General features: G+C 36.6%; 1 protein-coding gene across 3 annotated transcripts in view; it reads right to left on the bottom strand.

Annotated features, from left to right (window-relative positions):
* TET1 (tet methylcytosine dioxygenase 1) overlaps positions 1-22,972 on the bottom strand; it is a 93,000-nt gene that overhangs the window by 14,893 nt on the left and 55,135 nt on the right. For all 3 annotated transcript variants that reach the window (XM_085305543.1, XM_085305542.1, XM_085305544.1), the window contains 5 exons: positions 16,694-16,902; positions 15,330-15,480; positions 10,963-11,052; positions 10,374-10,511; positions 1,514-1,853 (listed from right to left, as the gene is read on the bottom strand). In XM_085305543.1, the coding sequence (XP_085161669.1) occupies positions 1,514-1,853; positions 10,374-10,511; positions 10,963-11,052; positions 15,330-15,480; positions 16,694-16,902 (928 nt within the window). The remainder of the gene's footprint in view (positions 1-1,513; positions 1,854-10,373; positions 10,512-10,962; positions 11,053-15,329; positions 15,481-16,693; positions 16,903-22,972) is intronic.

Below are 22,972 nucleotides of genomic sequence, written 5' to 3'. Positions count from 1 at the left end.
CCCAAAACATATAACAAAACTCAGGATAYCCTATTATTCCTTAAAGGCATAGTTTTCAAATACAGAAGCCGTGCTCATTTGTTAACTACCATATCATGTTCTGTAGGCAGTTCATAATTCTATTTCAGTGTTTTAGAAGAACTTTCTAATGGGATTACATGATACCAGAATTCCTTCCCATGCCAGAGTCCTCTAATGATTCCAGGGCTTCCAGTCCACCCTGGGCATAATGGAAGTTATTAATCATTTCTTCAGAGTTACTGTTGTATGTCTTCCTCAGCAGGGGGAGTGCTCTTATATTTGTTTCACAGCCTATACTATGTCTTCTAAACCTGCATACAGACTGAATGACCATCTCATTTCCTAAGGGTGTCAATAATACCACTTTCCTTGTTCTTACTCCATGTTGTACTCAAAGTTTATTTATTGCCCTGATACCTTTACTGAGTTAAGTGCTAAATACAAATTCCAAAAATATATTTCAGATAGATTTTTTTGCAATATTGTGATTTTCCCCCCTAAAACACAGGCATTCTTTTAAATTAATTTCTTCTCTTAAATCTGTCATGTATCTGGATCTCTCTTAAGAAACAAAATTCAAAATTACGGCATGTTGGCTGTCTGATTTTCCTCTTTTCTTTCCAAAAGGCACACTGTTTTAATTCCATTAATTTATTTTCTCCCCTCTAATCATAGTTTTTATTCCACAGCTTTGTCCTCCTCTTCTCCCTTTTCTACTTCTTATTGCTGCAAAGTCCCTCAGATGAGTTTTATCCTCTGTTYTGAAATTAATGGTCTAAAATTTGATCTCAGATACAATATCATGAATCTAAAGCAACTCTGAACAGCTCTGTCAAGTAATGACTATACATTGCAGAAAAAAGTAATTGTGGCATAAGACTGTGCCACAACCATCATCTTTTAACGCAGAAATGTATGGCATACTTTTTACCCAGCTACTGTCAGATTTCACCTTTCTCTGCCTCACTTATAAATACTTCAAGGGAGAATTTGAGAAATATCATCATATTAGATAAAAACTTGCTTTTTGCAAATCGTTTGCTTTGCAGTGATATTCACGGCACTGAAGAATCAAAAGAAAGAAAACTGTCTTACTTCTCAGAAAGCCATTACTTTTCCTTGCAATTGGATAATACAGTTCTTGTACTTTCGAATGACAGAAATTCAAGTCTGCTAGTTAGAGAAATATTCCTACAAYAGTATTTCAAGATCCTCCTACTGCCATTATTTATTAGAAGAGGAGAACTTGGAAATACTTCATTGCTGCACTGTTATTAATGTAACACCATGAACTTATTTTTGTGTGATGATTTGTTTTCTCCTGTGCCAAGAGAGAATAATGACCAGAATGACTTGTTCACTAGCTCCTGAAAAGCAGAATATGCAAATATTACATAAGAGTGAATACTGAGGAGTTTTTCCTTCCCTTCAGATGAGTAAAACACAGTACAGTGTCAGAAGAGAGTGGCAGAATTTAATAAGCACTACTCACCTAAACAATGCAGTGTGTTGCTAAGATTTTCTGGTGCTTCAGTTTTCAGCTTCACGGGTGTTGAATATTTTTTATCTATCAACATCTGCTTTTCGGTCAGGGTCCGCCTTGTGTCTGGTTTCTTTTTCTTGGTAGCTCTGAGAGGCTCAGCTAACATTCGTACTTCTCTGGGAAAAGCTTTAAGCACCTGTATTGCCCCAGCCTTTATCTTGGCTTCCAGTCCCTCTTCAGTGCCGAATTCATCTGTTTGTGAAATTTTGTAAAGAGGTAACACATGGAGCTGCTCATCACTTGGAATCACCCCCACTCTCCGGTTATCCTCCTTTGTTAATGTACAGACCTGGCAAAAACACAAACATTTACAAATACAGCCATATACATAAAACACAATTGTTTAAATATTTAAGCATTTATCCCAGACTTAATTGCTGTCTCACATTTTATGGTCTGAATGTTATACATCTTTCAAACAGAAACATCTGACAAATATTTTGTTTGATTTACAATGCAAAAAATAACAGGTACCTCAAGAATAAAATCTAGGGATATATATTGGACAGATTCTTTGTTCAGGAAAAATGCAACTTTGGGTCAACTCATACTATCTAAAAATATATGCCAGACTCAGTAAGTAATTTCAGCTGGAAATACAGTGCGAATTCCTAACCATTTTGATTTTTGGGTGTGTTTTAAAAAATATATTTGATGCTCAGATTAAGTTTTAAGAATTAAAAAAAGAACTCCTGAAAAACAAATGAAAATATTTTATCTTGGGTTGAACAAGAAGTTTCCTGAGACATGGAATTATTATTTTTTCTGTTTTAGCAACCAAAAAGGAAAGAAAAATGTATTCACATTGCTCTATGTTTTAAGCAAATCTCATCTCTGACTCTGTCTCTCTATATACGCTTCTCTCTCAAGTTAGCACTCTTCCCCAACTCTGCCTGCCTGCTGTAATGAAATCATGAGGCTCAGTTTGGTCTCTCTTAGGCCACTGACCTACTTTTTTATGAAATTTCATGTTGCTGTAAGAGACTGCATTTGAGAGGAGAAAGCTGGTTAGATCTGTTTTGATAAGGACACACCAGAAATGTGAATAAACATCAAAACTTTGACCTTTATTAATTCTTCTTTAAATGTTTCCAGATCACTGCTGGACCTTTATACTAGTGACGATTTTCAGAACTTCTAGAGGCCAAGCCATTACTAACATTAAACATTCACCTCAAAACAAGAGCTAAAAACATCAGTATGCTTGTTTCCTGGGGGCAAAATAACTTTCTTAAAACAGACAAAAATTATCTGTTTCATACTGTGCTTTCCAAGGGATGGCTATGGTTTTCCATTATGATCAAATATACGAATAATCGCACCATTAATGGTTTTATTGATTATACTCAAAACAGACTACCAGTTCTCTCAAAAAGATACTACATTACTAGAAAATCCTAAATTATTATCATGGCTTAGTTCAGCTTCTCTTTCACAGGGAATTATTAACTACACACATACAGCAATTTGAGCACCATCCAAAGACAGAATGATCCCTAAATGGACACATTATCATTCCATCATTGTGTAGGTTGTATGTGATGCCGACCACGAAACAGTTAATCCAGTTTTCCAGACTCTTGTCACCATGCCTAACATTCCAGGGGAGAATAATAAGAATAATAATATAATTTAGAGAAAACATACATATTTTATTTTTCAGCATAGTTTTCACATAAAGGCATCACAAAATTAYTTCCAGAATAATAGAACTATAAATCACAAACTAAAAATCCTAAATAAATAAGGTAGTTAAGGACTTATAAATAGCTGTATGCAAAGCTTGACAGTTGCAGAGCAGCAAAAGGAGAAAATTTAAGGGGCACAGACAAAGGAGAAGAGCTTTTCAGGTGGCATTTTAAAAAGGATCAAGAGAAAGGCTATCAGGAAAGTGAAGGGGCAGTTAGAAGCCAATGAGTAGCATTTACTGATGTGCTTGATCCATGCGTACTTACCTCTACTGGGCAGCCTTTTGACTATGAGGAGGATTTAGAAAAAACAACAGGTTGTTCTGTGAGCAGCAAATGAAGCCTGGTTTCCCATGGACTTCTCTGTCCCCATGCACCCCTCTCCCAGCCAGTACCGGTTGCTGCTCCCCTACAGGCCCCGCTAACCAGCTCGGCCTGCCCCCTTCTCGGCAGGGGCCCTAGCTTCCATCCGTCTCCCACCCTCAGCAGCTCAATTCCACAAAACTTTCCAAGAGAGGTTACAATCTCCAGGGTAGTGAAGTTCCTACATTCTAGGGGTATCTGCTTGAAATTTGCCAGCAGACACCAAATCATTCAGAAAGGAGGGGAAAAGAGATTAGAACTGACAGGGAGTGCAGATACATAATGCTCATTTTCTTACAAAACCCAGCACATACTTCCCATCTGAATTAAATAACAGAAATAATAAAATAAGCATGTAAGCACTTAGCTCCTATGCTAATACCATTTCTATAGAAATGGTATTACTCTCATCTTTAAAATACTATGTCCAAACTGTACATGGTTGGACTCGTGCACTACTCTAAAGAGAGGATCTGTATGTTGAAGATTTAATCCATAATGCTTGTTGATTTTGAAAAATCAAGAGGCTTATCCAGTTTGCACCTGTGAATTTTCCCCACTTTAAGGTATGAACAAGAAAACCTACTTTTGTACAGTTACTAGATTTATTCTTTTAAGTCAGAGATTTTCTCTTAAAAACTCACCACTTCTACTAATCTTTTCATCTGACATAATAAGGCAAAGGTAGACTAGCTCTACATTTTTGCAGTGCTTGTCTCATTTGGAAAAATAGAAGCAGAGGGAGAAATACAGCTCCTATCAGTGGAAAGACAGCTTATTTTAATTCCAAGTGAGTTTTTGTCAACATCACAAGACCGACATCCTCTTTAAAACAAGAAAGCCATAGAACTGTTCAGAGGAAGTAGAGATGATGATGCTTCTAGTATACTGGCAGAACTGAATGTGAAGGTAGAGTCATTCCAACACATAAAATGCATTAAATATTGAATTAAAATACATAAAGTTGAGAAACTAGTGCATATTAAAAGTGCACGTTAAAACACTGAAAACTACTATACCTAAAGCCTAAATACCACAGTAGGAAATTTTATGTATGTACATTTTCAAGAAAATTGTAATATAAAAGGAAGGACCCAGTAACAAGTGGACAATTCAGAAGTTAATGTTAGAGGGAAATCAACTATAAATTGAGGCTCAACAGACGTGCTAGCAGTTTACAGTTGAATCAGAGTAATCTGCCAACTGTGAAACATTAGATTAAAAAGCCATTCATTAATACTGAAATCTGTGCAAAATATTCTGTAAGACCTACAGAAGCTATTGCTGAGAAATTAAAAGCAAGATTTTCCATTGGTATTGATACTGCGCTGCAAACTGCTCAAATGGAAAACTGGACAAGAGAAAATTGTGGACTATGTTAAGCCTGATTTTACAGCAAAGTTGCATATCCTGCTACACTAAATACTTTTTCCAGAACACACAGCTGAATCATCTAGGATGCTCAAGAGCCAAACGAAATGCTAGCCAAATGGTTTACTTGGATTTCYAGCATGCCTGGTGATCAATATCATTAGCTATTCTGAGTTCAGTGATGGCATGGTAAAACTTGCATGTTCATGGAACTTTTCTTAATTGAAACTCGCCCACAAACTGAATGAAATTCCCTCCAGAAAAGTCCAAAGAAACATCTGTGACCAAACAGCTCTGAATGCATGACCACAGAGCTCTCTGATCTGTCTCTGGCCTCTTGAACTTCTCATGTAGAAATGATGTAGCTTTTTCCGCTTTGTCAGAAGAACAGATGTTTTGAATTCCAGATGCAGCAAAGTAGTCAAAATGCACTTCTAAACTTGAAAGATGGAACTGAGTTTCCGATACACATCTTCGCTTTGCAAAAGCAGAATGGATATCCTTTGGGACTCATAAATGCTGTGTCAACATTTTGCTTACCATTACAAATATGAATGACTTCACTTTCTTTTCCTTTGCAGTTTTTGAGACAGTGCATGTAGTTTCATTGCCCCGTGACAGCCTGAATAAGCCTGCCTAAGTCTGAACAAGCTAGAGAAGGGAATCACAAGCATTTTCCTCAGATCAACTTATGGGTAACCGTGGCATCTCCTGGATACACAGACAGAGCAATTGGCATCAGGCATTTCTGTGCCACGTGCCGTGACATGGGTATGGGGCACAGATCACTGACTGGGAACTAAYGGATTAAAGAGAATGAACTTCTAATGTCTCTCTTTTTTCGCAATATAAAGAAGAGTAACAAAAATTCTTCCTATACAGTGCTGCAAAGTTTACGTTTTCTCTTCTTTGATATAATCTGCACCAACTACTTAAGCATTAGTTTTTCCACAGCTCACAAAGCAAGCTGCGGAAATCATCCACAATGGTATTTGCGCAGTTTGTAACCATCCACAGAGACATTCTGCCAATTACAGCCCAGGCCTCCAACTGCATGCAGTGACGGCTTGCTAAGATATAACCTACACAAACACAGTATGTTATTGGAAGACCAGAGAATCTTATTTTGGCAAGAACAGTTCATTGACAGATTGCTGATTGACACTGACTCCTTAGTTTTGTCAATAATAAATTTTATATTGTAGCTGCCCTTGAAGCATATATCTATCTTGCTTCCCTTCCTTCTTCCACAGTCTCTGCTACAAACTGTGTGGCACCGACGACTACATGTAACTGAAGCCGGTCTCTCTCCTTCCTCCACCCCAGTGAGAAGGGCGATATGCCCTCCTGGACGAGAAATATCTACATATCTGCTACAAGACGTAGCCAAATTGTCATTAACCATTTTGTTCTAGTTAGTATAAAACCCCTTACTTCACTAGTTTAAATGGATTCACAGAGGCATAAAGAATGTGATCCTTTGCAGGTAATCCATTAAAGTAACAGAAATACATAAATTTTCCATTAACAACTATAAAGCCTTATTTGTACATTGCTCAGTTACAGTCTAGCTTCATATTCACAAGGAACACTGCATCCTAACTGTTGTTATACTGAACATCAATGGTTCTTAGGAGAATGTTAAAAGATGACAAAAGAGTCTGAGTAAAACTCGATGGTATACTTATTGACTTAAAGGTTCTTCAAAAACTGAATTCATAATCAGAAATTACTTTTGCTACTTTCAGATAAACATGTTAGTTTTAGAYCTCTGTAGAATTTCCAAGCTTTTTCATTCTACCACAGAGCAAACAGGGAATATTCATTGTTATTGTTAGCTTTCCTACCAAATTACAGCTCTATTAAATTCAGGATGTGATTTTGCTAACCAGGAAAGATGTTCAGTAAAACAAATGGTAACATGGTAAACCTGAATTCTTGTAAGTTAAAATGTGTTAGTCTATCCTGAATCTACAAAATACATTTCTCAGATGGTATTACCTCCACTGCTAACAAAAATGACAATCTAATTTATTTGCAGAATCAAATACAAATAATTCAGTTGACCAAGTACCTATAGATCTGGAAAAATATAAAAATGCTTTTCTGAAATTCTGACAGAGACAGAGGTAATATTCAATGGCAGCTATTAGATAATACGTTCTTTTAAATATGTAGTAAACTCCATATTTCTCAAACTCATTTAAGTGCTTTGCTGAATTCCTGTCTGCGTCTGGTTCCCTTTGCTGAATTCTATAGTTTGAATACATTCTGTTTCTCYGTTACTTTCTGTACCTCGTGTAGTATTCCATTCATATTTGTGCTGAAAGTGATTCACTAACAATTGACGGAAGAAAATAAAAAAGGTGTTGCTTATGCCATAAATAGTAGTGATAGATCTGGCAGCATTCACAAATATCATCCTGTAAGATACTTACTCTAACATTTCTAGTCGAGAAGAACTTTAGATTGATTAAATGAAGATTCTGCTTTGGCATAAGAAGGAAGGGAAGAAATCCTATCAACACTAATGAGATACAAGATGAAAAGTATGCTTCATATAGACTTTAAACTGAAAGTTTATAGTCTATATATAGTTTAATTATAGTCACACCTATATGAAAAGTGTGACTATAATTAAACAAACTCAATCACAAACAAAATATGAGAGAAAAGTCGTCAATGAACTTACGGATGTTTGAGGTTTATAAGGCAGACAAATCATTCTCATTCTGTTTATTACTGCATTATCAGGAAAAAAAAACATATGGAAGCTAACAGTCACCTAAGATCTAATACATGCACATACTACATATTAAAACAAAAATAGGCCATATTTGAGATTTAAATGACTCCTCCATCCATTATTACCAGAGACCTACAGCAAAAGGTAATTTATYTTAAACTAAGTAGATAGTCAAAGTAGCTTCTGGAACTAGATGACAGTGCAGGGTGTGACCAGACAGATGCTAGAATCACATGTGGTGATTTCTTTATGTTTTTGGCATTAGCTTTTCTATTCGATTACCAATATGGTTGYAAACCAAAATTAAGAACCCTAATTTTGATCATCAACAAGCTGATCTCGATTCAAAAAAGCTCAGGGTGTTCTATTATTCAGTTTCTAAAATAACAAATTCTTTGCTTTAGGCTTCTGATATGTATCACACGAGATATTCTAATATATAACACACTATTTATCCTATACATCACACATTTTCTCATTGTAAAAATTAAGTTGCATTTAAATCAAACTATAATTCACCTTCTTGTTGAAAAGCACCAATTTTAGTATATAAACTAAGTGCTAATATTTGCAACTGTTTTGTATTTATATAGAGCCTTTTGTTTCARGTATATTTCAAACCTAAATAAAGAGAGTAAGTAGTGCCCAAAAGTTACCTGTATTAGTGAGACAAGGTATCTGATGAAAATCAGATTTAAAGGCATAATTTTCATGAGTTAATTGAATTTACAATGTTCTGCAGACTTAGATTTGGCAGGGCTTGACAGAAACAAAGCAATACATTCTACAGCCTTTTTAATGAGATAACTTACACAGGTCACAACTTCCCGCACTTCCTTGATTCGGAATTACTTACACTCTATCTACAGTCCACAGAAAGAAAAAAATCAACACCAACAAGCATAATCTGAAGCTGAAATAACAGCAATGATTATAGATAAATACGTTCACACAACTATTCCTTAATACATTCCTAAGAAAAGAACTAATTGTACCTCCAGCCATTTCTAGTCACATATTATGACTTTTCTAAGATGATACACCTCTTCTTTCTGGGATCCAATACTGCAGAACAACTAGTATGCTCAACTTCTGTTTCATTGTGTCTTTAAGTAACAGGCAATGTAGCACTTAACAAAATATTATTAATTTCAATATACCCATGGTAAATTTCATTAAGATGTGTAACACACAGCTTGTCATGAAATGAAAGTCTAATTTTAAAATTTAGGCTATTTAGAAGATCAGAATTACTATCCTTCAGAAGCTTTAACATGACTGTACTTACACATTAGCTTATTCATAGCAGCTTACTAATATTTTGCAAGATATGCTTCCAGCATTTTCTTATAAAATATCTCCATATGTGTGGCATTCACTGTTAGGAAAAAATATTAATCTGTTCAGGACTGGCAGTCCTGGCAAATTCTTAGACTTGCTTCTGCACTTCAAAGACACAGACGCTTACCCAACAAGCAAACACAAAATTAACGTTAAACAAGTGTTCTAGTCACTTCATTGATGTTGCACACAAATGCTAATTATTATCTGTATGCTTAAATGCTATGTTTTATTGAATCATAGCAATGTATTAATTCAATCTTGATTTTTAAATTAAGAAAGATACTGTAAGAGGGCAGAGATTTTAGCTATGTATCTTTTTTGTGAATATACAGCCTTTGATAGAGCAATTATTCTTGAATGTTATTTCTAGTGATGTACAAGAAATCATCCTTGCTATTTAGAAAGCATTTACAATTATTTTCCAAATTATACCTACGCTCTACTACTAAAAAAACAGATTGACACAGGTCAGTTTTATTGTATCGTTTCTTTTTTGAGCTTGTCTCTCTTCATGACTCTCATTTTCTAAAGGATCATTTAACTGATCTTTTAGTCTTTTAGTAATTCCTGTCTGATTTTCTCACTTGCAATCCAGTAAGGCATTTGTTGCAATAACCACACCAAAAATATGACTATTGTAGGTCTTTCTTTCATAGTGAGATACTCAGATGTAATTTCAAAGATCATAATAGTCACCTAACTTCAACACCTACCCCATGGTGACTTAACTCCATAATATTACACTATCTAATTTCTGACTAGTAACTATACTAATATGAAGCCTGTAAGTACACAGTGGAAGAAAAACAAGAGAGGTTGATGAATAATCAAACTGGGGGAAGTAATTTAATAGTCAGTTTATTTGTATAACCTCTTCATCTACAGATTTCTATACAACTCTTTGGTTAGATAACTTAATCATTTGACTTTGAACATCAGATCTTTATTCTGAAGAGCTCACCCGTCTTATGGCCAATCCTGTCCAAAAGGCATGGGTTTCTTAAAAGACTGAAGGTATTATTCTTATACCTTATACCTAAATGAAGATATCATTCTTAAAAGAATGAAGGCTTGCTCCCATACCTTTCTTTATCCGTCCTACAACAAGATGAATTTGTGCCTTCTGCAGACTAAGTAAGAATAAATAGATGCAAATAACATGGGAATTTACAATTGGCAATATGCAATTAATTTCATAACACCTTAAAAAACTTCATGCAAATATATCCATTAAATTAAGAAGCATTTTAAAATCTCAATAGTAAACAGCACAAATGAGAAAATCCTATGTACATACCACAGTGCTTCCATTGTGCATGTTATGTGTGTCCTTATGGGCATGGGCACAGAAATCTATGCAAGCCGTTACACCAGAGAAAGGCCTACCGTCCTTGGATCCGAGCCGACAGTCTGGGCCCATGTGTTCATTTTCCACCTAAAAGTAAAATAAACTACARGTATTTCACACTGTAAAGGAGTGACTTAGCACCTCACGAGCCACAACTGCATTTCTGACTGAATAAAGTCAGTAACAATTACCAGAAAGTACATATTTTCCATTGAAACACGTAACACATTACTGGATGTCAAAGATATAATCAACTCAGCCAGAGTCCAATGTCTCTAAACAGTAAAACCTTTTATACTGCTTTTAATATTTTTATATGTGCATAGTCCAGGGCATAACTTGACTATCAGCTGAAGTCAGAAAAACATAGCATTTTAAAACTAACCAAATGAAGCTGAACCAGAGTAAGCAAACAACAGGACTCACCCTATCTGTGAGCTCTATGGCCTTCTACACTTTAACATACTTTGGGTTTTCAATTTGTGTTTTAACTAAGCTGACTGTTCAGAGCTACGGTTGCACTGAATCACACACCTACCTGATTCTGAAAAGCTTCTGGAGCAAGTTTTTTATAAACTGGAGCCACATCAGTAGCTAAAGTTTGCAAATTATTTTCAAGAAGTTCCTCCTGCAGATAAAGACAATATTTAGAGGGCTATAATTTACTTTAAAAGATAATCTCTAATCCAGTCTCTAACACAAGTCAGCAAAACTAAAAAAGTCAACCTCTATCTTCCATTTTGTCAATCTGACTTCTATTATCTTTTGTCATTGGTTGCAAATAAACCTACTCTTCTGCATTATCAGAATTGATAAATGTAAGTAAACCAAGTAACAATGGGGATATGTGCTAGGGCAAAGAAATCCAGAGCACAATTACCTACTTTCTGCATTATTTTCACCTTCAAATACATTTWGACCTTCAAATACAACAATTGAGGAAATAGGTTATGTTCCACGCAAAATAGAAAAGTAATGTCCATAAGAGAAAATATTTACTACATAGAGATGGAATCCCATGTCTTTTGATAATGTTTTTCTTATGGAAACTTAATTTATATCAATGTAGATCCTGGTAAAAAATTCCTGGATTTCTGCTTGCATTTTTTTTTAAACTGATGAGTAACTTAAAACAGCATTTAACAGTATTTTCAGCTATTTAGAGGAACATTTAGTATTTTGTTCTTTGGAGGTGCAAAAATCTCAAGACTTTAGGGCCTACTAGACTTGGAAGTCATACTCAGTTCCTTGGGAAAAGCCTTTTAAACAAGGTACTAACTAGATGGGCTTCCATAGCGGTGTAACATTTAAGCTCTTATTTATGTAAACATAATCCCTAAATTCTGTTTYCCTAAATTTTTGCTTTGCCACGAAAATCACCAAACCAGCTGGAAAAGGAAAGATGACAAGCTGAATCTGTGATGACATATTCCCTAAGCTGCTTTCATTCAAGGGCCAAGGCTTCTGGAGACAATCGCAGCTTCTGTTTTGCATACTATACAGTGGCAAAAAATACGAGCTTATTTTGTTTTACAAAAAACTTCTCAGTATATTTATGTCCATGTATATAAATATAAAAGTACACTTTCACATTTTTCAATGTGACGTTATATTACAAAATGAAACTATACTTTAAAGCCATACTATATTCAGTTATTTTAACTGTTGATTGCTACCATATGTTCTGAATTGCACTGAAGGTAATGCATCTTTAATTATCTATCCTATATACTATTCTTACCTAGGTATATTACACCCTTAACCTCATCTCACTCCATCCAGTGCCTCAAATGATCAAACGATCCAAATCTTTCTGGACTTCAAATCTATCTTCTTAATTGCTATACCTCTAGCTTTATGTCATCTGCAAAATCATCAATATCCAGTATTTAGCTGAAAGAATTATCTGCTACTAAAATTAACGACAAAACCAAATGAAGAGAAAAGTTATTTACCATGGAATTCATTTCTTTGCGATGCATTGCCAACCTGCGCACCGAATGCAAATGCACACTGGTGCCCTAAAGCTGCACATGCTGCCCTCACAGGCAACCTACAGTTACGAAGTCGTGCATGCTATACGTCCCTCAACCTTTCTCAGCTGCAGAATCCAAGGAGGCTTTAAAACTTCCAAGAAAAAAAGGGGAGATAAGAGAATACATGCATAGATCAGACATCTAGAAAACGTCCAGCTACTGGTTAGGTAATCTTCTCTTTCAGGTGATGTTTATGCACACTGCATCCCCTTTGACAAATCAGCTGGTTACCCATGAAGTAAACAGGCAACACCAAACAGCACCGATTAGCAGAGTGTCACTTCTAGATGCCTCTACAATGCTGTTGGGCCAGACTACATGCCTGAATGGAGCTCAAGGTGGCCATTTCCCAGACGTTCAGGAAGTGAAGCCACCAACATAGCCTGCAGTATGGAGTGTATTTTGATCACCTGAGACAGATCTATTTTAGTGGTCTTACACTGCAAGAGTTCTGGACACAGCCTATTGTTTGCTGGACAAAGCACATGATGATTGCTGCCTTTGTTGATCTCCCAGCTAATGCAAAGCATTAGAAATCATCTGAAGTACATGAACATGAGATCATGCAGGTGGGTCAAGTTGACATCATCATTTAAAGATTATCTCTGCCTTACAGGTAAAGGGCCTAAGACAGACACCTGGTAAGTTAATTTCTTAATTTAGATGAAATTCACATACTACTTTGGGCAAGAATTTTTGTTGGCTCCTGAAATTCTACTTGGAGAGAAAAACAGATACAGAGAAAACAGCAAACAGGGCCTGGATCTTTTATCAGATACGAGAACTGCCACAAAAGCCACGTTCATGTTCAGGTGGAATAATGAGCAGGTTGCCATGAACTCAGACAGGTTGCCACATGAGCCATTACAGGTTCAAATCCTATTGAAAGATGGCTATGCACCAAAGGTTATTTGTTGATCAAACCACCCTGAACGGGAGGATGAGGGACAAAAAAGATCAGTCAGAAAATATATGTATAAAAAATCTGATCCATGTGTTCCCCACACAGGAGGAACGAACTCGTCCTAGCAATGGGATGAATAGAACTTCCAGGCAGTAAGATAACGGGTTCTGAAGCTAGAACAAAACAACTGTCCTAAGTACTGTGCTGGCAGATATGGAAACACAGACACATCCCTGGGCTCCTCACAACTGGACTGGAAAGATCCTGAAACAAAAACCTACCCTATCTGAATGGGAGAAAGGTCTTTTGACAGGCTCATACAGTAAATAAGATAGCTGGACTGGACCATGCCATGTGAAGACTCCAGAATGGCTTTTTCTAGAAAAGACAGTCTCTTTATTAGGAACTGATGCAGCAGATCCASTAAAAACATATTTCCACCACTGTAAGCAGGAGGTGCTGAGAAAACACACACACAGAACGCACCATGCACAGAATTATGCAGAATAAATACCAAAAACTCAGGATCACAGAGAACAGAAAAGGACAAAGGGGAAGGGATGCAGGAATGCCCAATAAGCAAGCTTTTCTCTAAATGAAAATATATAGAAAATAAACTCCATCCTGAGATAAAGACATCTGAGATGAGCACAGCTATTTCCAGCTTATACTGCTTTAGCCATGTATGCACTGAGAAATAGGGGCCATGGGTGCACTATTCTTTTGATCTGGCAAAAGTCTCCCAAAGTGCTAGTGGCATTTGTGAATATCTGCAGTGTAAGTAGACAGTACAGCTCAGAGGAGAATCAAGTTTCTGCAATTTGACTTCACTTTCTATTTTTCACAGTACTTTTTAACATATGATGGCTAAATTGATTGGTATTCATCTTCATCRGTATAAAAGATGCTAATCAACTCTCTCAGGGAACAATTGTTATGAGGAGTGAATATTTATCTGCAGCAAAGTGAAATCTCTCTCTTCAAAGAAACAATGTCAAACYACACATGAAAAATGTAAGAATACTTCTGCTACTGTCTGGACTTCAACAAGCTAGGTCTTTTCTATCGCTGGCAGCTGTGGAGTTCAGGAGGTAAGAAAGACTGGCAGGGTAACCCAGAAGGAGAACTAGGTAACAGATCACCATATAMTATATGCATCTTCATAACACTTTTTTTCTGGAAGTTCCATAGGGAAGTGGAATTAAGGACCTTTACAGTCAGAACAAAAGTGACTTTACTCTGCAGATTCTTCCTGCTCTATGGCCATCAGGCAGTTATCAGTTTAAAACAAATTTTACGCTTCATAGAAGTATTTATAATGCAAAAAAAATATAGTTCTTTTTTTTTTTTTTAAGAGGTCTACATTACTTTGTATAATCCATCGCTGTATTTTCTGTGCTAGCTTTATGTCATTGTTCGTGCTCGTAAGCAGTAATTATAGTGTTCTTTGACTGCATCCTGTCTTGGTGCATTTATTCCCTCAGAGTGTTTTTAAATAAAGGTTGTCCAAAGGAAAAAAAGTTTATTCTAGATGGCAGACAGAAGACAAGATTGTCAGCTGGTCAGAAAGCAGTGTGAGAGGAGTGAAATTCAAGGTACAAAATCTTCCATGATGAGGTAGAAAGACTGAATCTCTAAGGTACAGCCCTGTTACTGGTGCTTAGGAAAACCTTTAGCTGTGTTTTTTATTTACACAGAATTAACATTTCACACRGAGTTACACAGAGGAGCTAAATGTGCATTCAGAAAAGAATTTAAAAATAATTTTAGGATATTAAAAAGCATAATAAGAGACACTGAATTTTTATGCAGTGCAAAAAATTATAAACATTGAAGTTACAAAACATTTAGTTGGGTACATATAAACTATATATGCATGGGTGAATATTTGTAGGTTCCACTTTTAGTTCTGAAAATCATCAGAATGAATACTGGAGGAAAATGAAACAATAAAAAAAAACTTACTTGTTTAGAGTCATCAGTCAGAAGCCTAAATTTCCTGGGGTTTTTGCTTCTGGCAAATTTACAGCCATTGAAATACATACTCCATGAACAACCAAATGAGAACGATGCTCCACAAGTTTCTGGATCAAGTCCTTGACATGCACACGTACGGCTATGAAAGAAAACAAAAATATGGCAAAGCAGCTGATAAAGCAGGGACGTTTGTTAGGTTGTCCTTTTTTTTTTTTTTTTTTAGACAACGCTATTTATTTCATAATGCATATCAAAGTAATGCAGAAATTTATAAAACGCAGAGTTTAACCAGTTCATTTGCCTTTAATGAGAAACTTAGGTGTAGAGGACTGGCTTATCTTTCTGAACGACAAACTAAAATCCCTAAAGTCCCACTTCTAGGAAACAGATAACGCTGAGTTATATCCTTATAAATATATCCATGCTACTGAGATTGTGACTTCTCCAGTTGGATAAAATTATAAAAAGTACAAGAAAACACCACTCTTGCTGAAAGCCACCCTAAACCCAATAATTTTACACAGCATATATTGGATATTAGACGTTTGTTATGTGTGAAGATGCCGTTATCTCCAAATGGATCCAACTTTTCGAACGGAACAACCCTAATGACCCTTTAGAAATATGAACATTAGATTCAGGTCAACTGTACATCTATTAGAGGGACTGATTAGATGCAGGCCACRCTAAAATCAGTGCACCAAGGCAGAAATGCTCCAGAGCCTCAGCTGCAACACATTAGCTGATCGATTAAATTAAATTCCTCACMTTAGTTGGCTATTTCAGGCATAGAGAAGAAGATCCTAATTTTAAATGTTTAATCTCTCATTTATTTTTTTTAAAAAATCAGGTGTTTGAATTATGACCCACTTTATCTGAAGCAGCATAATCAAAGTGTGGCAGTGAAGCTTCGGCCCACCCCTACTTAAAGACTGTAGTGACTGCTCAGTTTTGCTTTATTCTGGATGCCACCTAAAGAACAGGCCACAAGATGAGAACTTGTCAGTGGGAACTTTCGCCGCTGCATTAAGAAATGCTTTCAGTAACATAGAGCATACTCAAAACAGCAGTCACTGCTAGATGCCAGACATGGTCATATGTGGTGATAGATGGGAAGAGTAGAAGGCTGTTACTTGGAACACAATAATGACTAACAATGAGAATCCCCTACTCTGAAACTTTTAAGAAAGGCTCCCACCCTCTCAGCACGAAAATTACACCTAGTGTTTTGCACTTTAAAGTAAGCTTTTATACATTTACTATTAACAGTGCTAGTCTTGAATTCTCAATTTTTCTTCCATGCAGAACGACACTCAAACAGCAACACATCAAGTGCTGTTAATGTAACTTACTCTTCATTTAACGCACATCTACGGCTTGTGGGACAGCCATATTTTCTGAGACTCTGTGTCAGTTCCTTGTACAGCGTATCAGCCAGAAGATGAGGGATCCCTTCCCAGGCCAATATAAGAATCACTATGACGGCAGTCTGACAGTGGTGTCCTGCACGCTGACGTACCAAGCACAGCAACTTTTCTTCATCACTACTTCTTCGTATCACCTGGAAAAATCATTTTTTTCATTCTTAGATTAATGGAGGAAACACTTGCAATATCTGGATGTCAGCTCTCTGCTCATCCACTCTCTGCTTTACTCATTACTAAGCAAATAAGTTGTTTTCAGATCCAAAAAGAAAAACAAATTGCTTAAATAAAACTAACTATTAAACTGCCCACATTATTTTCTCTGAAGTCACTTTTGGGATCTGTCAAATTAGCTTCAGTGGAAGAAGTTGTACCAATGGCAAAATTTATTCTACAATTAATAAATGGGAGAATTAAGTATTTTGTTGCTGTTATTTCCCAAAAGTAATCAACTGACTTTTTGCTTGTTTGTATCTCAAATTCAATCATACTGAAATGTAATCGATTATTCTTCTCTTCCAGGCTGGGACATGCAAGATCCCCAAAAGTAAGAAATATTGTGCCCAAAGAGTCCACGTCAGCTGGCTAGAACAGCATCACACACTGGTCTCTGGTGCAGAATGTGATTTTGCATTGCATTTCTACCTGTAGAAGAAATGGCAGCATATTTTACAGAAGTAGAAACATTTTCACTGTCCCAGTCTATACAAACAATAAAGAAGGTGGATAGGTGTGATTAAGAAAATAATCATTCTGAGATGAAAGAGCCACTGAAAACCTAACAGCTGTCCTGAAACGATACCCAAAAAAAACACCCAAAAACAAAAACACAAAAACAAAAAAACCCCCACACCCTGCGAAGCCAGAAGTCTGGTACATAAATGCACACCACACAAGCACACGTATGTGTGTGTTAGAATGGTTACCATGGTTACAAACCAGTAGACAAAAAGGTTCCCAGCTTGCGACTAAGAAGATTGAAAGAAAGTGATGAAAATAAACTAACAGTGTTCTTACTGCAGGAAGAAATGAGATTTTTCTTAACATCTGCTAATCTACATTGAAGTTCTGAGCAAAGCTGTGAAGTTTTTTACTAAACTTTAGATATACAATGCAATCTTAGTCAACCTTATCCATACAACATACAAAAGACTGAACACAAAATGGAGCAGTACGATGCTTTTAACACAGCACTGAATAATAATAATAAAAAAAGCCTGGTAGTCTAACTCCCATCTTCAGTAGGTTTATGTCATAATTTGAAACAAAGTTGCATTATATTAGCTAAAGAACCTAAAAAAAGAATTCATTAAAGCTAGATAATACTGGAACACAAACAAGCAAAACGAGCTTCCCAAGTCTTCCAGTACTTTTTGCACAGCGTGTGCATCTAACAAAGGTGTCAAGACCTCAATGCAAAACATCAACAACCACCTATTAGGCCTGGATCTCTCTTGCATGATTGAGGCCGAATTCTCCTCCGCAGTTCTATGGTATATAGGATGGGGATTAGCGAGTCTCTCTTCCTTGCTGCAGGTGGTCAGCCCTTACACTGCAGGAGATCTCTGGCAGGTCTCTCACTACGCACTCGTTCAGGGCAAGCCATGGCGCACTCTCGCTATCCACCCAACACCCCCTTCAGGTGGATATGGTAAAAACAATGGCCTATAAAAGCAGGACAACAGAATTTCACCTATCCTTTGGATACCTTCAAATGTTTTCATGCAGATTCCCTGTCAGACTGATGTCAAAATAACTCTGTTGCCAGACATGCAGCCAGCTGTCACATACAACTCCTAGTCTGGTCAACTGTGACATCTAAACTATTTGAACTAATTAAAAGCAGAGACCAAAGTACCCTTGCAACTGATCTGCAAATGAAAAGATTTTCAATACACCAACAGTTTCAGTGGGAATCTGTGCAGATTTAGCAGGAAGAAGAAAGCTTTGAGTCAATTTCTGTCAAAAGAGAAAGTATCGCTCCTGTAAAGTTAATCATGCAATCTTACAAGAAGCCTAAAACTTAATGAGAAAACAAATAAAAGCTTCTGAGATACCATTCCATAAAAATGAGTCTTGGTTGTGACTGACTAACCAGTACAGTATTTTCTATAAAGAAAGAAAAATAATGCTACTCATTTCCATTTGAGTGAGGTTTATAGAAAACCTATTATGGCTGATGCACAATACAGATTATTCATGTCAGTGTGAGTTTTACATTCTCTAGGCAGCACAGTTCCTTCAACTAAGAGAAAGAGGAATTCAGTGTTGTTACTCTGCATGAAGGGTGATGCTTTTAATTTCTTTCCCTCTTTGTTTTCCAGACTTCATAACTTCACTGGAGAAATCTAGCACCTCTTAGTTTCTCAATACAAAATCAAGTTGTCCTTTGTGAACACTCATGTATTTCTAAACTGGAAATATACAATCCAGGAAAAATGAGAAATGGATAGGAAAGGAATTTATAGTTTCTTTAAACTAACAGCCTATCTCCCTGCGCTTAAATACTGCTGGAATTTGTTTCCTTATCCATGCAGCGGATAATATTGGACTCCTCAAAATTTAGGATACGTTGTCTTGCAAGCACAAACCTGGCTAACAGATTTATCATTTGTCGTATGGCTATCTGACTACTGCAGCTGGAGCTCCTCCTGGCCTTTCATTATCGAGGATAAGGTGTTTTTCTCAGCTGACTGTTCCTGTTTTTAGAACACCATTACTTGCACTACGTCTCCTCCCAGTCYGCTGCCAGCAATAGTGCAGACAGAGCTCTAGCCATATTGCTTCCCACATACACTGGTGATGCCCATTCACGATCTATAGCCAACGTTCTCAAAGCAGTACTTAACAGAGCCTCTCTTTAGTAATAACAGGAAATCCATGGCAATATCATGCTTTAACATGCAGAAAAGTAAACGCGAGCAAGACAACTGGCTACAAAACAAATCCAGCAAATGGAAATACCACGATTCTTTACAATTTAACAACGCTTTTAACRTGGAGAATTACCACTGTACTCCTTTATTTACTTATTAACACTTACTTACACTACACTGATGCAGTTCCATTAATTTCTAATTWATCATTTTTTTCTATCCAATACGTTTCTGAACTCTGTAATAAATTGTGTATTAAATTAAAAAAGACTATATTTGTGCTTCTTACTAGACTTGTAGTTATGTGAAAACTAAGAAAAATGAGAAATTGTCTACTGCTTGTCAAGATTTTGTCCAATGTGCTTACAGACTGGATTTCTTATTGTTCTTCTAAGCAATGAGCCTAGTAAGGTTTTAACTAGTGAGATTTACCTGACCATTTCTTGGATCGTTTTTTTATTTAGTTTAGAAGTTAGCAGTGTATTTTCTTCCATTAAACATACTGCAGTTTGAAATGATTAGGGATGACTGCAAAATCTGTTAACTCTTAAACAACCCCAAACCATATGCACTTCTCACTGACAACCACTCATCCCACTCACCCCTTGCCATCTACTTTCTGGAAAACATACTTGTGTAAAATTCATACAATAGCAACATCATCTTAAAGTAGTCCTCAAGAGAGCAGCTTATGTAGAATCTCTGTCTGCATTCTGGTTGGTGTATTTGATATAACTGAGATCCTTCTTGTTAAGGCAAATTAAATTAATATACTGTTATACTAGCAATAGAGAATACAATACTTGTGCATTTATGAATCAATTCCTCATGCAACAGTTTAAAATGCAAACATATGTGCTATTGAAACTTGTAAACATAACTCCCAGTGCACTTATTGTTTACCTATGAAATACTGAGGTGCAAAATACTAAATAAAATATCAACAAATACAGCATGTCACTGAATTTGTTTTTCTGACAGTAAACAATACAAAAATTAGTGGTAAAATCTATCTCCTATAGTTATCAATATGATTCATGATTTCTGTGATATAGTTAACAAAAATGATGATGCAGATAATCTAATACTTTAGTTTGTTTAATAATGGTCCTTAAAGGAGGAATAAAAAAATATATATACACATTTGGAGAAATTTTAAACCTAGCTTTTTATAATGGTGAAAAAAAAAATTTCTYCAACAAATTTTCCCCACCAAAAAAATCTTTTTGATGACTCTAATAGTGAAGTAATATAATCAACAAAATAGGCTTTTAATAAACTTGTAATATATTAAGTAACACTTTTAAGCTTTCTATGATAATCTTCTTGTGTGTAGGGGCAGATTACCACTGAGGTCATTTTAGCATGCAGTAACTGTCATCAGTACTAACTAATTATCCATCAAAAGTTTCCTATATTTACARTGAATAAACTGATTCACCTGCAACAGAGCACTTTTGGGAAGGCGCAGATCTGACAAACTCCCCTGCAATGTCTGACCCATCAGCCCTGTTCTGGACTCACAGTAACCGGGCGTGAAGTTACAGTTACAGTCCTTTGCCTTTTTCCCTAACATAACCATGTCTAGGACAACAGAAGAAACTGAACAGGGACAAATACCTCCTTCCAAATACCTCTTTTATGCACGTACATGTTAGGACTCAGGGCAGTACAAGTATCATACTTGCAGGGCACTGATTTGGGCAGGGTGCTTCTTTATTGTGGTTGTTTTCAAAAACAATTTTTGTACATCCCTCCTGTGTTGTAGTCCATCACACGCTACTACCACTTTCTGTACCATGCCTGATCTCAATTATTATGGCTGTCCATGTGCTCTTATTTATACACCACATCTAACAGAAGATCGTATTTTCTTTTGTTAGCTACCCCAGATGTTCTTGAACAGCAGATTCAACTAATGTGAGCAAGCCAATAGGGCGAGCCCAAAGCCTGTCAGATAGGACAGAAATACGAACAGCAGCTGAGATTGTCTTTCTACAAGCCACAAAGGTAGAAATAAACCCAATTTTCTTAACAGAAAGCATTAGCCAAGAACTAGAGTATGTTTATTAAAGAGATACCATAAGCAGAATTTGTTCCAGCATTTTACAACAAATTACAGAGTAAATAATAGGAAAAGCCAGTTTGCCATTCCCCCATGCACAAGGATATCAAAGAGACAAAAAGGTATGATAAAAGCACTTCTCAGGGCTACTTTGCTGTATTTCCTTTTGACTCAATTAACAGAATCTAAAAAAACCGGACCAGGTCAGACAAGCGGACTGCTTAATCTTACCATCCCGACTCTGGTAAGGACTAGTAGCAGTTGCCTAGGGAGTAAGAAAGACACACAGATGTAGGTGACACTTCTCAAAAGCCACCAGCTAGGTTCCAACACCTGCAGGCAGCTCCAGAAACGCCTGGGACCATGCTGCTACCTCAGAGCTTTTTAAGGACTTGCCTTCTGTGCATTTGCCCAGTTGCTTCTAAACCTATGCAGAATTTTATCATACACAACATCTCAGGTCAACGACAGAAAAGCTTAACTCCACACTGTGTGAAAGAAAAAAAACACCGCTTTGTTCGTACTGAGCTCACCACCTGCTAGTGCCTCCTCATTCAGGTATAGGATGAGCATGTGAATAACAGATTGCTACTCATGTCCCCATGCTACTCATGGTTTTAGAGAACTCTGCCTTCCTCCTTCTCTCCCTGAAAGGCTGAGGAGTCTGTACCTGCACCTTTCCCAGTTCTGCTGCGCTCTTTTGAGCTGGGGGACTGGAACCGCAGACAGTATTCAAGATTTGGGTGCAGTATGTGTTCCCGCAATGACATTTTTTTCTTGTTTTGTTCTTCCTTCCTTCCTAATAGTTCACAGCAGTGGTGTTTGTTATTTTCATCACTACTGAGCTCTGAAGCTGGTGGCTAACAAAGTATCATTGCCCCAAGCAGTAACACTCAGCCTGGTGTTTGTAACTGTGTATAAAACTACAACACTCTGTTATTTGCATCCCTTTACACTTACAGTGACTTTCATTTACTGTTCTACTGACCATTCATTTCAGATCGCAAGTTCTTACTACAGTTCATGACAGCTGGCCACCATCRTCACCATCCTGAACAACTTTGTTCCATCAATAGTTTTTCACCTCAGTGTTTCCCACTTTTCCCAAATCATTTCTGAATATATTGAACAGCATCAGTAAAGTTATGCTATCAAAATCTACTTCAGCTGTCCAAATGCTTGAGTTCTACTTACTTGAATTATTTCTTTTAGATTGTTGAAGCAACTGTCTCAACCCTTGGCAGGAGCTCTGGAACAAGGAATAAG

This window comes from Rhea americana, unplaced genomic scaffold, assembly GCF_003343005.1.
Source record: "Rhea americana isolate MKP2758 unplaced genomic scaffold, rheAme1 scaffold_222, whole genome shotgun sequence".
Lineage (NCBI taxonomy): Eukaryota > Metazoa > Chordata > Aves > Rheiformes > Rheidae > Rhea > Rhea americana.
Note: the sequence above shows the minus strand (reverse complement) of the source record. Positions and strands in the feature narration are given on the sequence as shown.